Raw genomic sequence first — 15,465 nt, 5'->3', positions numbered from 1 at the left:
GACTATAGAAGTGAAGAAGTACTCAATTGTGAAGAAAGACATTGTCCCAGTTCTTGGTCATTGCTACTAGACTGATGTCTTGGCAATGCCCTAACCCCTTTCTGTTGGCTAGCAAAAGCATGTTAGATAAGAAACACTTGTTTTATTGATGAACTTGGCCTGCTCAGAAATTTAAGTGTAGTAGTAGTTATCTTATTGCACACTAAATTTGTTTGTAAACTCTTGAGATTTGAGACAAAAGAGGTTTGAGAATTTCACCATCATGTCATAATAACAATTCTGTTTTTTAGAAGAAGAAAGAATGGGAGTGTTCACTTTTGTCCGCAAGAGTTCCGGGAAAAGTATGGAGTGGAAAGCAAGATTCAGAGATTTAGAAGCATCGGCTTCATCAACTTTTGAGTTCTGAGAGGAAACTTGTTCAAGCCGCTCTTTCTGGCGACTCATCCGGTGGTGTTTCTTCTTCCTTTTCTCTTGTCACCTTCTTCTTCACTGTATTTCAGGTTATTGTTGGCGGTGGTGGTGGTGGTGGCTTCATTGGAGGTGGTGGCTTCATTGGAATGTTTTGTTTTAAGTCTTAGTTATGTGTAGATATTTAACCCTTCTTCATCCGGCTTGGTTCTTTCCCTCAAGTGCAATGTTATTTTTGTACAGGTTTGAAAAGCAAGATGGAGTTGTTTTGATGGCTACAACCAGAAATCTGAAGCAAATAGATCGGGCCCTACAAAGGACTGGTCGGATGGATAGAGTATTTCATCTTCAACGGCCAACTCAAAGAGAAAGAGAGAAAATCTTGCAAATTTCTGCTAAAGAGACTATGGACGAAGAACTAATTGATTTTGTAGACTGTGGAAAGGTAATTATTTGCATATTATTGTTAAATAATTCAGAAAATGCTTTTATATGTCAACTCCTAATTTTTTTTTTTTTTTTTTTTTCAAATCATATGCAATTTGTAATTGTAAAATTCTATTTTATTTTTCATCCTTTTCGGATAAGAAGCTATTATAACAACTAGCGATTATTAGCTAGTATTAATATACTTGTTTGAAAATATGTTTCATAATCGCTATTTGGCCTGTATACTCTATTTGGAAGAGTTTTAACCCGATTCGCCATCCTTATGCAAAGTGTTCTATGCTTCCTTCATGGATGAAATTTACTCACCTAAAAATGTGAAGAAAGTATAATACAAATAAAATTTTAAGTGGTCGGCGGGGTCCAGTTAGTAAAATTCCAAGCACATTTGTTTTCCCCAAACCAAACTCCTAACATGCCAAACTTCGTTACCTTTTGCAGAGTGAATCACACAACTTTAATTTAAATACGTAGAGTCTTCATCGTATTGAACTTGGTTATGGTCATCTCTTATCTGATGTATCGACTTAGGGAACGGTTTTGCACATGGCATTTTATCAAGCTTCCAGTTATGAATAAGGAGCTTAGAACTCATGTCCTCTGCTGGTTGTGGGACTTATTGTAACAAAAATAGACATTGCTATGGCAGATTTAATTTATCAAATGCTTTGCAATTATCATGCCTTTGCCATAAGTTCATAACACCTTGGCGAGCTATTAATTGATCTCAGAATATAGAATTAATCTTTTGTCTCTCAGAATTAAATATATATATATATATATATATATATATATATATATAATATATATATATATATATATATATATATATATATATATATATATATAATCAGTCAGAACACAAACTGTTGGAGATTTGGTGAAACAAAATCCATGTACAAAGAAGTAGTTTTAGGTGGTGATGTTTGGGATCTTCTTGACGAAGTTAATGATTTATATGGGAAACCTTATGCGATTAGACTCACGAGAGATAAGTGCAGTTTGTTCGGATAATTTTTTCTAATTCCATTTATTTATTACGCATATTTTTAATCGGAATATCTTATTCTTTTTGGAATAAGCTTAGTTTCTATTGGTAGATTTTGATGTAGCTCTTTGGTGTCCGACGGGTGTTCTTCTCTCTCTGTCCTCCCCGAACAGTAAAAAAACACTTTTAACTAGATTTTTCTTTGATTGGACCCCTTGATTAGAGGTTACCGTTACCCACGGCTTTAACTAGACCAAGATACCTGTTTTCCAAGGAATGAGGAAATCTCGAAATTTAACAGGGGATCTCTTATTTGAAGAGGATAGCTGCTTTAGTGGTTTGTAGCTTCCTCGTAGTATAAAGATATGGTAGTAGTATTTAAGGCCTACTAGTAGTTTATTAGTGCTCAACAAGTGTAACTAGTTTCTCTCAGAGTCCTTAGGAAGTCTTATATCTATTACAGTTAGGTATTTTGATGTTTCATTGATTGAATTTTTCTTCTCTATATTCAATACTTCCGTAAATTTTCGGAAGCCTTCATAGCGAACTTAATCGAAAACTAATCTTTCTTGACTTTTTGTCTTTTACTTTTTATGATCATTTTGTTTAAATGGCAGTTTGCACCTCTTGATACTCTAGCTGCAATCGATGCTTTCCTTAAATATTGGAGTCCAAATGTGTTCGTGCTTTGGGAAAGAAGGTCCGCCAAATCTCATATTGGGTGCCTAAAGAAAAGGCGTAAGTGAATATCGCAATAATAATTCGTGCCTTTATGTGGAATTTGAAATTGAGGATAACCTTGAATGTGGGCAGATATTTTTCCTTTAGAATTCACTTTCTCTATTTCAAAGGATGTAAAACAATTGATCACTTTTTAGTCAATAGAGCTTTAAAGCGAGGGATACTTTGAGTATTTATCAAGATGCCACTTTCATGATATTAGATTACCAAAAGTTTGTAATACTTAGCATAGTCCACTCCCCCACCTCCTCCTCGGCCTCGTTCCTGTCCTCCAGTATAAGCATATTACCTTTAGATCCTTTGGTAAATAAAAATCATTCCAGTTGGTTTTCGTTTGATCTATGCATTTGGATTGTTGACTCTCTCCTTTCATCTCTTTTTTTTTGATCGGTAATTGTATTTGTTTTAATCCCGGCAAGTTATGCTCAGTCGTCTTTGGCTTTGTTAAATGCCCGGTTTCTTCCAGATCTTTCAAACTTTGGTCACGACCACTAGCTCTACCCTTGATTTCGTTGATCTATTGCAGTAGTTTGGATTTTTATACATTGGCAACTCTATGAAGTATTGGATTCCGGATGATGGCATATTCGGGATTAGCTTTTGTAGTAGTTGCGGCTATGTGTCTTAGACTCTAGTGCAGATCTTTGTTATCTCTTATCCGACAAACCGGAAGATATTCTATATTTTTGGATCGTGGTCATTCTATTTTCCTTTGTGATAATATTTATCGGGTTAAGTGAAATATTGGAGCTCTATAGAAGGATATATGAGGAGTATCTAGCAATCCCAGTTGTAAAGGGAAGGCAAGCGAGCTTGAAAAGTTTCTGGTGGGTTTTATACAACAACCGCTGAGGTGACTCATGATAGTTTTGTGCAACTCATCTACTTGTTTCAGGTGATTACTATAAACTATGAGCTTTCTTCATCTCTTTCGATTATATTTTGGCGGGCATTTATTCCAAATACGGTCATGGCATACAAGGTGCAACATCCCATTGCCTCGGTCAAATTTTGCCAATATGTTTGAGATAACCTTCGAGAATGAGATGAGAGAGAAGGCTATGGTCCGGCAGAATTCCTGGGCGTCTGACTCTCAACAAGAAACTCTCACACAATTTCTTTTGTTATTTTTTATTTCACATAATTGCTTAGGTACTTAACAGATCTTGAGTTAACCATCTCTCGTGAAATTTTATAAAGGCATTGGATGAGAAACACTTCTACTTGATATTTTCCGACCGTCCTAGAATAGTTAAAAATTGAGTGTGAAAACCAATAGACTCTTCGTCGGATCAAGAGTTCATTTAATATAGAACTTATAGAAGTCCGATTCATTCCAAAGTAATTTATATCTCCGCTCACTTTAGCTGTTTGTAGGACCGCTTCATTCTTGTATATGAAGAGACGAGATGTGCATTTGACAATGATCACAACATTCTTGAATGGGCTAAGGTTTGATGCTCTATTGTACTTTGTCATTAATTGACATGCTTTCGTGTGGAACACCCGGTGCTCTGAAGCCATATTTAAGCCATTTAATTCTAATGCAATTTTGTGTTTTCAGGGCAAACAATCATGGATCCTTGCAAATTATATGTGAGTATTATCGTTTATGTTGTCCTACCGGAGGAACAACACTTGCATTCTGTCCTCTGGAGCACCCGCATCCTTTGGAATTCCACGGACCTAGTGAAACAAAGGCTACATGTTGCGGGATTAACCATTGATTTGAAATCCTGCGCAGTCCGGAGTTTGTAGAGGTAAATTCCTATATTTAAATGAGTGTACCAATGCCAAAAATAACAATTTAGTCAGTTGTAAGACAAATGGATTCACCCCTAAGTTCTGATATTTTCCCAATGAACAGAGGTGCATGTGTTGGTTGTGACTTGTGAATCTGTGGTAGAGCATTGGGTATGAAAAGTAATATTATGCTCAAAATATTTTGGAGCTAAAAGTAATATTTTTATTTCATAATACCAACAACGCACAGAGATATGATGTTATTAAAAAGATTTTGATAAGCTCATCACAGGTTCTTTCAATTGGGCGTTTTCTAGTGTTTTGTGGAGAATTGAATTGCTGTAGCAAAATCTTCACAGAGAGGTATTTCTTTATTTGTTTTTGGGTAATTCATGACATCGTCTAATTCGACTACCCTAAACCTCTCCCAATCCCTTGTGCCCATTTTTAAAGGTGAAAATTATGAGTTTTGGAGTATAAAGATGAGGACTTTTTATTTCACAAGACCTTTGGGATCTTGTTGAGTGTGGTTACGTAGATCTAAGGAAACAACTCGACTGAAGGAGCTTCGCAAAGAAGGATCTGAAGGCTTTACTTGTATTACAAACAGGTCGTGGTCGGATTCCATTTTCCCTCGACTAGCAAGTGCAACCAAATCGAAAAGAAGCTTGGAAAATTCTGGAGCAGAATTTCATGGTGACGACAAAGGTAACCACTATAAAACTGCAGACTCTTCAGAGAAATTCAAACACTTCTAATGAAAGCTAGTGAGTCGGTACAAGATTTTCTTTGTAGACTTTCAGTGATTGTGAATCAAATGAAAACTTTTGGTGAGAAAATTGTTGACTAGAAAGTTGTAGAGAAGGTGCTAAGAAGCCTGCCTTCCAAGTTTGATCATGTAGTCACAGCTATTGAAGAGTCTAAGGATTTGTCGGTGTACACCCTTAATGAATTGATGGGTTCCCTTTTAGCACATGAAGAACGGATGAATAGGTCGGCAGAAAAGAATACTGAGCAGGCATTTCAGTCCAAAGTAGAGATTAGTAATAAAGATAAGAATGGGGAAGTTGGTTCTGGACATAAGTATTCAAGCCGTGGAAGAGGAAATAGTGGGTATCGTGGTCGTGGAAGAGGCCGAGGCAGGTCTAATTTTGGTCGTGGAAGGTCAGAAAATGGTGATAGAGGCGGCTATAGGCAGAACTATAAGGACTATAGGGAAAAGCAGTGCAATTTTGCAACAAGGTCGGACACACAGAACCGTATTGCTTTGCAAAGGCTAGACAACAAGAAGCCAATTTCACTGAAGAAAAACAAGAAGGTAACCTATTTCTTACTTATCTACTTCCGAAAGATAGTAAGAACGATGTGTGGTTTTTGGATAGTGGCTGTAGCAATCACATGACAGGTGAAAAGACCTTTTTCAGAAGCATAGATGAATCTGTGAAGTTGCAGGTCCGCCTTGGTGATGATAAACAAGTTCAAATTGAAGGTAAGGGGAGTATAGAAGTTAATACTAAGTCAGGTATTGATAGACTTATTCACGATGTTTATTATATACCTGGTTTAGCTAATAACTTGCTAAGTGTTGGTCAATTAATTCAAAGAGGTTTTTCAGTCTTATTTCATGATGATACATGTGAAATCAGAAAGAAGCAGTCTGAAAAACCTATGCTTACGATCCCCATGACGAAGAACAAGATGTTTCCTCTTGAGCTATCTTGTATTGATGATTTTGCACTTGTTGCTCATGCTAATGATGATTCCAGATTGTGGCACTTACGGTATGGACACCTCCATTTTAATGGGCTGAAATTATTAAGTCAGAAGAAGTTCGTGTTTGGTTTGCCATCTATTACTTGTGTTGACGATGTATGTGAAGGTTGTATATACGGGAAACAAAGACCGCCTTCCATTTCCGAGAGGTAAAGCTTGGCGAGCAAACATGCCGTTAGAACTACTCCATGCAGATATTTGTGGTCCGACACGCACTCATTCCCTCAAAAAAGTCGATATTTTTTTGCTCTTTTACGGATGATTTTACTCGTATGAGCTGGGTGTATTTTCTTTCTTATAAGTCAAGCATTTGACAAGTTTAAGGAGTTTAAAGCTTTGGTGGAGAAAGAAAGTGGCCACGCGATCAAAGCTCTTAGAACCGACAGAGGAGGAGAATTTCTATCCGATGAGTTTGAGAATTTCTGCAAGCAACATGGTATACGACGACAACTCACAGTACGGAGAACTCCATAACAGAATGGGGTCGCGGAAAGGAAGAATAGGACTGTGGTAGAGATGGCTCGAAGTATGTTAACTAAAAACAAATGCCTAATATTTTTTTTTGGCGCGGTGTCCCTCCTCCGTGTTTCTATTGAATATTTCTCCGACAAAGGCAGTGCGCGACATGACTCCTTATGAAGCATGGTGGGATCGTAAACCAAATGTGAGTTATTTAAAAGTTTTCGGATGTATAGCTTATTCTTTGATTGATTCAAGTTCTCGTAACAAACTTGACAAGAAAAGTGAGAAGTGCATTTTTGTGGGGTATTGTGCTAATACGAAGGGCTATAGACTTTATAATCCCGAATCTAAGAAACTTATTATTCGGCCGAGATGTTATATTTGATGAGAAAAGTTTCGATTGGGAAGCAAAGGACAAACCGAATGTTCCATTTGTTGAGGGGCCAAGTCGAGCCGGATCGGGCTTAAAGGAGACGAGTGGTTCCAGTACACCTCTTCGAGTTTCTCCTTTGAATTCACCTCAGCATTCTTCTCCTGTGCATATGAGTCCTCCTTCTTCAAGTTCATCTCTGTCAACTAACTCGAGTTCAAGGAATTCAAGTAGAAAAGACAGCAATCTATATGATCCTACACTTGATACTGACACACCTCCGCGTAAGTTTAAATGCATCAAGGATATTTATGATACAACTTTTGCTCTTATAGCTGCAGAACCCACGCGCTATGAAGAAGCGGAAGGAATAGAAGAGTGGGAGCAGTCTATGCAAGACGAAATGGCAGCCATTGAAAAAAAAATAAGACATGGGCTCTTGTGGATCCGCCACCAAAAAAAATGCAATTGGGGTGAAATGGGTCTACAAAGTTAAGTACAATGCTGATGGGACAGTGCAAAAATTCAAAGCAAGGCTCGTGGCTAAAGGGTATGTGCAACAATACGGAGTAGATTTCTTCGACACTTACTCTCTGGTTGCTCGGTTTGAAACTGTTAGATTTGTTCTCGCAGTAGCAGCTCTGATACCACAATGTTGGTTTAAAGATGAGATATGTGAGAAAATGTGGAACCTTAAAGTCTGAATAACAAAACTTTATTTATTTGAGATGAGAGTCTCGTATGAATCAGTTTCCTTCTCTTAGACTTTCATCTCAAATAAATAAAGTTTTGTTATTCAGACTTTAAGGTTCCACATTTTCTCACATATCTCATCTTTAAACCAACAATATCTACTATTGGCATATTTTCAGTGAAAAAACATATTAATTGGAGATCAGGGAAAGCACAATAGATGATAAATGTTTTTCAGGAATGATCCTATACAAGAGAAGTAAAATTAGTGGAACCTACTCCACAAGAGTCATATGTCCAAACCGTGTATGTAAATGCCGTTGGTTTTCATTTATTGTATTATATGTTTATGGAGTAGGTTACGTTTTACAAACTTTTTTATGCAAAGACTTCATACAATGCCCCTAACAAGGTGATTTAACGGATAATTTCTTGATTTCACCACCATGGAGATCATGTCTATATAATATCACTCATTTACAAATAGCTAACCTCTTTTTGAAATTGTTCTCAACTTACGAATTTTTTAACGGTCCAAGAAAGCAGATATTGCATCCATCTTTCCTCGGCAATGTCAAAAAATGTGCAAAGGAACTGATTTTTGGGGTGATGATTTCCATGGAGTATCATACTTAAAAATAATTCAGCCTTCGATTCATCTTGTGGGGTGTGGGAGGGGGCATTGTATGTACATTTATGTATGTATTTCTGATTTCACTTCTCTATGATATTATCAGGCACGCAATGCAGTATTAGCAGAGGAGGAGGCAACTGCTCTATCTGTGTGGACAGTTGCATGCTTATGTGGCTTGTTGCGCCTTGAACATGTAATTATCTGCTCTATCTCGATTGACAAAACCATGCCCTATCATCTGATCCTAGGGAAATAGTTATAATTGTCAGCCTTCTTATGAAAACTAGAAAGTATGTCTGTATGATGTCATTATTGAGGGTAATTCTTGTGGTGTTCACTCCTCGGATCAGGTGATCCATATACATATTTTAATCAGCTTTGTTATAGCTTCTTATTTATAATGGTATAATTCTTCAGGTTTATCTTCAAGTGATTATGCATCTCCCAATTTAAGTGTATACAGTATACATGTAATTTTTGATACTATATGTAGAGTAATTGGATTGAAGTTGAAATCGTTTGTACCTATTCTTGCTTTAAAACTTTCACTGAACTTTTTTGTTTAAATTCATATTGTATGCTTAGGAAGAAGGGAAAAAAGTCGTGGAGTAGGTTAATTTGAAATTAAGTAACTGTAGAAGTTAAGGACCAATGTCTAATTTTGCTGGATTATCTGAAACATTTGTTCATTGCACACGTCTTTTTCCGCGTTTCATGTCAAATCTAATAAGTTTTCAAATGGGTGATTTTTGCTTTTGAATTCTTCAGTTCCATAGAAAATGATAAATTATGTTAAGACCAAAAGAAAATTGGTAACAAGAAACCTTTTTAAATCTGATTCTGTAAGCGTGCCCGTTTACATCCTATGATTGTGTTTGCATGTTTCAGGTATTGACAATGTTAGCAGGGGCACTTTTGGAGAAGCAAATTGTCGTTGTCTGCTCTAACTTGGTATGGTTGAGTTATGACATTGACTTCATGTGAATCCTCCATGTACTTATGGTTTTGTAGAAAGCCTGTCCACTGTAAACAAATGTGGAATAAGGAGTTACTCTGTTACTTGAGCATGTAGGAATTGTTTCTTGGCCAGAGGTGGAAGATTGTAATGACTTGAGTTTTATGGCTGATTGACTTGGGGCTCATTGAGTCCAGCCTTCACCAGTAACATCTATGTATCTAACCAATAGACGTCGTCTTAAAAAAAGCAGTCAGTAGTGCTATGAGCTTTATCTATGTACGTGAAGTGTGTCAGTACCTATCAGCCACTACATTTTTAGAAATTCAGTGCAGCAAACCAATAATTTTATCTCCACCACATGCACATCCTCCTAGCATGTGTGCCTGCTTTTTTCCTCGCTCTGTTTTGTTCTGCCGTCACTGTCAAAATTTTATACATGAATTGAATTCTAAATTTAAACCCATCACTTCATTGAAAAGAGTGAGATTTGATCTGAAGCGTGATTCATCCAAAACCTTGTGATTTTATTGTTGGTTGTGCTGATATAGTTTTGAGTGTATCTATTGCCCTTGCATATTAGGTGCTTTTAGATAAAACTTATGGATATATTGTTTTTTTTCAGGGAATCTTGTCTGCTTCAGTTCTCTCCGTTATTTCTTTAATCTGGCCCTACCAGTGGCACTGGCAGAGCCTTCTAATGCCAGTATGGTACCTTCTTCTTTATGATTCGTGTAAAAAATTTCTTGAACAATTCGTTGTAATTGTAATGTGGAGATTCAGGTGTCAGTATATCCTGATAGTCTATAGCATCTTGTATGAACTTTCAGGTTTTGCCAAATGACATGCATGATTTTTTGGATGCACCGGTCCCATATATAGTAAGATTTTCTAACTTCCTCCTTTTTCTTAAACATCTTGTATGTAATATGTTACCCGCAGAATCCTGCATTGTTTCTTATTTTACCTTGTGGATTTGTGGAGTTCACACTTTTGTGTTTCAATACTCTCAAGGCAACTTTACTGCCAATCTTGACAGTTTTAAGCTATGCTGATGGGTCTTTTTCTGGCACTGACAATTATAGAATTTTCTGAAGTGCGTCTAAAGAATTTTGAAGATATTATATAAAATTCATCTAGTTTTAAACTTAGATGTAGCACCTAACACTTTCAGTAGAGACAATCTTTAGGAGAATATGATATTGAAAGAGGAGAATATATAGACATTTTGAGTATTGCTTTCATCAATCATCAATTGTTTCAACTCCCTCTTTAACATCTAAGAGATGACTAGCTGGAAGTCAAAATTCGTAAGGGCAAGTGGATTCCTTGCTGTGCAAATAGGTCTGACTGGTTAATTTAGTACTCATCAGCACTAACCATTCTAGCAGGTGCATTGGTGCAAGCATCATGGTAGGTATTCTAAGATCTATACAGACAACGTAGTAGATACTGTGTTTTCCGGAAGCAAATTAATAAAGATCTTTTTTCAAGTGAGAATTCCTATGTGTAGACTACCTAATAGAATCACTGAATTCAGAATCTTATAATAAATTTGTTTTGTATTGCCTTCGGTTTCTAGCATTATTGTATATGAATGAGAAATGTTTAGAGCTCCTTGTAGGTTGGTGTAAAGAACAAAACTGGTGAAGTACAATCGAAGATAGGAAATGTCATTCTGGTCGACGCTAACAAGAACCAGGTATTTAGTTTCGTCACATAGTAGAACTTTCATAATAAATAAAATTTTAATTAACAAAAAAAAAATTATACTTGTAAAAATCAGGTGCGGTCTCCCACTTTACCTCAATTGCCCCAGAACAAAGAGTTGTTTAAGTCGTTGAGTCCATACCATGCAAAGCTTGTTGGAGAAAGCTATTTAGGAAGAAGACGACCTGTCTTCGAGTGTACAAATGTTCAGGTTGGCTCTTAACACAATACAAAGTGCATAGACGTTATTGACTGTGAAATGCTAATAACTCTCTCAATTGCTTGCTGCTCGTTATTCGGTCCCACAATTTGTTAATTTTTATGAAGAGGAGGCCTGGGGATAGAAACACAGGTGCAACACACGTAGAAATCGGGACGGAACAATCTGAACTGCGTCCGAATTTGTTCTCACATTTAGCGACTTGAAAATTTGTTTGGTCGCTTATATACCAATTTTTTCTATGTGCAGATTGAGGCTGCGAAGGGCTTCTTAGCTGTTCTAAGGTCTTACCTGGATTCTCTTTGCTCAAATCTTCGGTCTCATACAATTACTAATGTGCAATCTAATGATGACAAGGTTCGTACCCCCCCCAATACCAGTAGCAGAAAATGTGTCTCAGTTGAAGGGCAATATGATTCCTTCCTCGACTTCAAAATTTATTTGTATTTTCTTGGGCCACCATCTGTTCACGTTCTTTCTATTGGAGAATTATTCAGGTCATGTGGTGTGATTGCCCATAGTCTATTCATAAAGTTAATGAGTGAGTGGTGAAAAACTTGATATTCCATAGTCTCATCCAACAGGACATTCTCCTTCGAAGCATTAATGATCTTTGGAAGAGAAACATGACCGTTATTAAGTTTTGTTCTTTGTGTGGCTGGCCCTGTGTCAGCAAGAACATTCTGAGGTGGCCTTTGTCTTAGCACATTTTTTTGTAATAGTACTTTGGTAGATGTCCAATATGGCTTGTGTCATGCTAGCGGGGCGTTGGTACATGGGTCTCTCTCTCCAAGTGAGAAAGTGCCTCTGAAGTTGTGGTTCCTTTTTTCTGCTTGGTCTTGGTGGTTGTGTGCAGCTAGTCATTAGGAGCCTAGGTGATTAAGGAGCTGTGGTCTTTCTCTCAGATATTTTTGTCTTTAGGGGAGCTGTTCCGTTTTGTACTGGGTGTGTCGCATGTGGTAGATTAGTTTTAGGAGCAGAGATTTTTTTTGTCACTTTTGGCTTTGTGTTTTTTCCTCTCTTTGTTCTTGTACAAAAGAAAAAAATGATTATTTGCTTCTCCATTGACAGAATTAACAGACACTATACACACTTACGCCTGCATTTCTTTCCACTATCAGGTGTCTTTACTCTTGAAGGAGAGTTTCATTGATTCATTTCCAAACAGAGACAGGTCTTTTATGAGGGTAAGCATCTTAAACAACTAGTTTTACAGGTCTTTTAAATGATATAAATTGTACTTAAGCGTCTGCTTAAATAGTCGGTTCTTTGAAATTTACTATCGCACTTCATACCAGTTTGTATATTTATACTGCAAAAATGTCCAAAAATCTTGATGTAACCATGCTAGAAATAGACATTACTTTGAGATCTCTTACAGAGTCCTGACCCTTCACTTAGTTCCTTACCTGTAGGCTGTAGCGGTGTAATAATAAAAAGTAAAGACTCTGGACATACAAAAAATCCGACAAGTCATTGTATAGTTGAAAACAACATAAAAGTTGGTATTGTTACTAATTTCTTTTTATGTTGAACAGCATTTTGTAGACACAGCTCTTTTCTGTACATACCACTACACCATAACAGGCTATTTGCAACGGCAAAAAACCGTTGCGAATAATTTTCGCAACGCTTTTTAAGCGTTGCAAATAGGGCGTCGGTAAAGTGTTGGAAATATTTGCAACGGTTTTTTGCCGTTGCAAACTAAATTTTCCAACGGTTATTAACCGTTGCAAAGTGACAATTACTAACGGTTAAAAAGCGTTGCAAACCAAATTTTCCAACGGTTATTAACCGTTGCAGAGTGACAATTAGTAACGGTTAAAAAGCGTTGCGTAGTTTGATTTGTAACAATTATTGATGATGCTTTAATTTTTTTTGCTTTGCAACGGTTTAAAACCGTTACTAATGTGTTGATATTGTAAAAAAAATTATTTTTATTTTTTTCTTGCCCTAAATTTGAACCTCTTGGTTTCATATAGAAACAAAGAAAATTACCAATGCTTTTGCAAATAGAACGAAAGGAATTAATCAAAACAGGAGCATTTGTATTATGGTTTGATGACTAAATCTCAAAAGATAGTGAAAGAGGTAAAAGAAACTACCTCATCTATACAGCAACCAAATAAAAAATACAATTTTATGAAATCAAGTAAAATACAATTCTATACTCCCAAGCAAAGTTTTGTACATCCTGACAACTTCAGCTCCCTATCAAAGATCACAACAATAATCCACAATCCTTAAATTGCCAAATGAAGTCATAGTGCAACATGAAGATGAACAAGAGTCGAGAAAGAAAAACAAACCTTCTCATATACCAGAGTCGAGAAAATAAGAAACCTTTTAGGCCTCATTATAACTTTTTAGTAAGGAAATACACAATGGAACTATATGTATATATAGGAGGGATAAAGAGTAAGACTCATAGTCACCGTTGTATGGTCCATAATAGACCCATATGAGGAGTCATAGCCAATCATGGAGTTGCACAACATCAACCAACACATTTCAATACATCGAATCGACAAAGACACAATCACTTCGGATCAATAGTAAAATCAATGAAAAGAGAACAACAACTAAGCAACATACGAAAATGCTGATTTTCACTAATACCCACTAGAAAAGCATTGAAGGTCCTATTGCTCGTGGAAATCACTTACACAACAATTTCTCTGCATCAAGTCGGCTGACCTCGAATAAGGCCCCGAGATTCCTTGATCTTCGCCAGTTTTTATCAATCGCACGCACTCCCAGTTCAACATAAATCTACACGAGGAGAAACAAAAAATGCCCAACACAACTCATTAGTAACCTTCCAAGAGAAATTACTTGTTAAAAGAGAAAATAGCTTTGCAATTTATTAATTCACGCTTACCTTCCCAGCAGATACACTGTTTAGCGTTTTGATTAATTCTACACGAGCTTCAATATCAGGCGTGTCATCTATATATTGCATAGCTTCTTTGGACCATAGTAAGAATGTGACTGTTTAACACCAAATAACAACATGGAACTAGATTTGAGATTTATATTATATTAAATCAATCGAAAAAAAAAATGTACCTGTTTAAGCTGGCCTCTTCGTTTGGACAATATGAGGATCTGTTCATTAAGAGTTTTCCAAGCACGTGCTTCAGAATGAGTTGAATGATATCAATGACAAACTTTCTTAGTAGCGTAAACATTCTCAAAGAAGTCTACTTTGTTTCTCTACATTCAATAAAGATTCAATTTGTGCATCCAAATTATCCCTCCTTCCTGCATTTAAAAAAAACAATAGTAAAAATGAGAAAGCCAAATCTAGAAATAAATTGAGATCTATAACGAACAAACTTACCATTGAATCGAAAGTTTGAAAAGTAGATTTGAGAGAGAATAAAACCCTAGTCTGCGATGACAAGAAAAAGGAACACTAATAAAGAGTTACGTGGGCTTTTCTTGTGGACCACGAAGGTAAAGCCCAATTAATGGCCCAATGTTAGTTTTCCAACCGACTCTCGACCCTCCTCATCAGCGGCATCGTCGCGCTTTGCTTAAAAGGCTCCAACTTTCCAACCCAACACATTGGCCTAAAATGTTATGTGTAAGGCACTAAATAAACTAAAGAGTAGCCAAAGACCAATAAAACAACCACACCCATACATAAAAAAATAAAAATAATGAGATTGCTATAAATGGAAGGTAAAACATATCCGGCGGTAGCCAACTTGCAAAATCCCGTGTTTAAGTAATACATGTGGCGGCAATTACAGTCAGTACCTACTAACATAGATCGTAGAAATTATGTGTTAGTAGTTACTAACCTTGATATAAGAATGTGGTCGTCAGGATGAGCCATGGGACCGTAATCCTAGAAAATCACCAGAAACATCACCTTTTAAAAATTCTAAAACCCATGTCCAAAGCTATGGGTTTTACTATTACAGTAGAAATATTACTATATGAGTTTTAACTTTACATACTGAAAATAAATAAAAAACTGTCGTGCCTACTGACTGACAGTTTAACACATTTCCAAAGCTATGTATTCGACATTCCATTGTTGGTTACAAGCTTAAGCATATCCTGACAAAATGAATGACAAAACTAAGAATTATATATATGATGAAAACAATAAGTTTTTTATTTAAGGCAAACTCACCATCAACACACCCTCAACTCTAGCTATGGAGGACTTCATCTCACTCATTTCACCCTTAAATTCAGAATTTGATGAAGACCTTGCTTGTGCTAACATCACCTTCGCAATACTTGTACGCTTTAATTGCTTCTTAGAGAGGTTAGAGCTGATTCCACGAGTCCTACTCTTTTTGTC

The 15,465-nt window shown here is 36.5% G+C and overlaps 1 protein-coding gene across 1 annotated transcript in view; it reads left to right on the top strand.

The window, feature by feature from the left end:
* The first annotated feature begins 301 nt into the window (after positions 1-301).
* Positions 302-15,465, top strand: part of LOC147524989 (uncharacterized) — a 26,090-nt gene continuing 10,926 nt past the window's right edge. Inside the window, exons 1-15 of the mRNA XM_086577619.1 lie at positions 302-341; positions 424-559; positions 652-853; positions 3,962-4,036; positions 4,149-4,180; positions 4,329-4,344; positions 8,363-8,452; positions 9,148-9,210; positions 9,840-9,920; positions 10,045-10,095; positions 10,839-10,916; positions 11,001-11,135; positions 11,394-11,501; positions 12,266-12,331; positions 12,683-12,715. Of these exons, the coding sequence (XP_086433745.1) occupies positions 302-341; positions 424-559; positions 652-853; positions 3,962-4,036; positions 4,149-4,180; positions 4,329-4,344; positions 8,363-8,452; positions 9,148-9,210; positions 9,840-9,920; positions 10,045-10,095; positions 10,839-10,916; positions 11,001-11,135; positions 11,394-11,501; positions 12,266-12,331; positions 12,683-12,715 (1,206 nt within the window). The remainder of the gene's footprint in view (positions 342-423; positions 560-651; positions 854-3,961; positions 4,037-4,148; positions 4,181-4,328; positions 4,345-8,362; positions 8,453-9,147; positions 9,211-9,839; positions 9,921-10,044; positions 10,096-10,838; positions 10,917-11,000; positions 11,136-11,393; positions 11,502-12,265; positions 12,332-12,682; positions 12,716-15,465) is intronic.

The sequence above is a fragment of the Coptis chinensis genome, chromosome 1 (assembly GCF_015680905.1).
Source record: "Coptis chinensis isolate HL-2020 chromosome 1, ASM1568090v1, whole genome shotgun sequence".
NCBI lineage: Eukaryota > Viridiplantae > Streptophyta > Magnoliopsida > Ranunculales > Ranunculaceae > Coptis > Coptis chinensis.
This window is presented reverse-complemented; position numbering and strand designations above follow the sequence as displayed.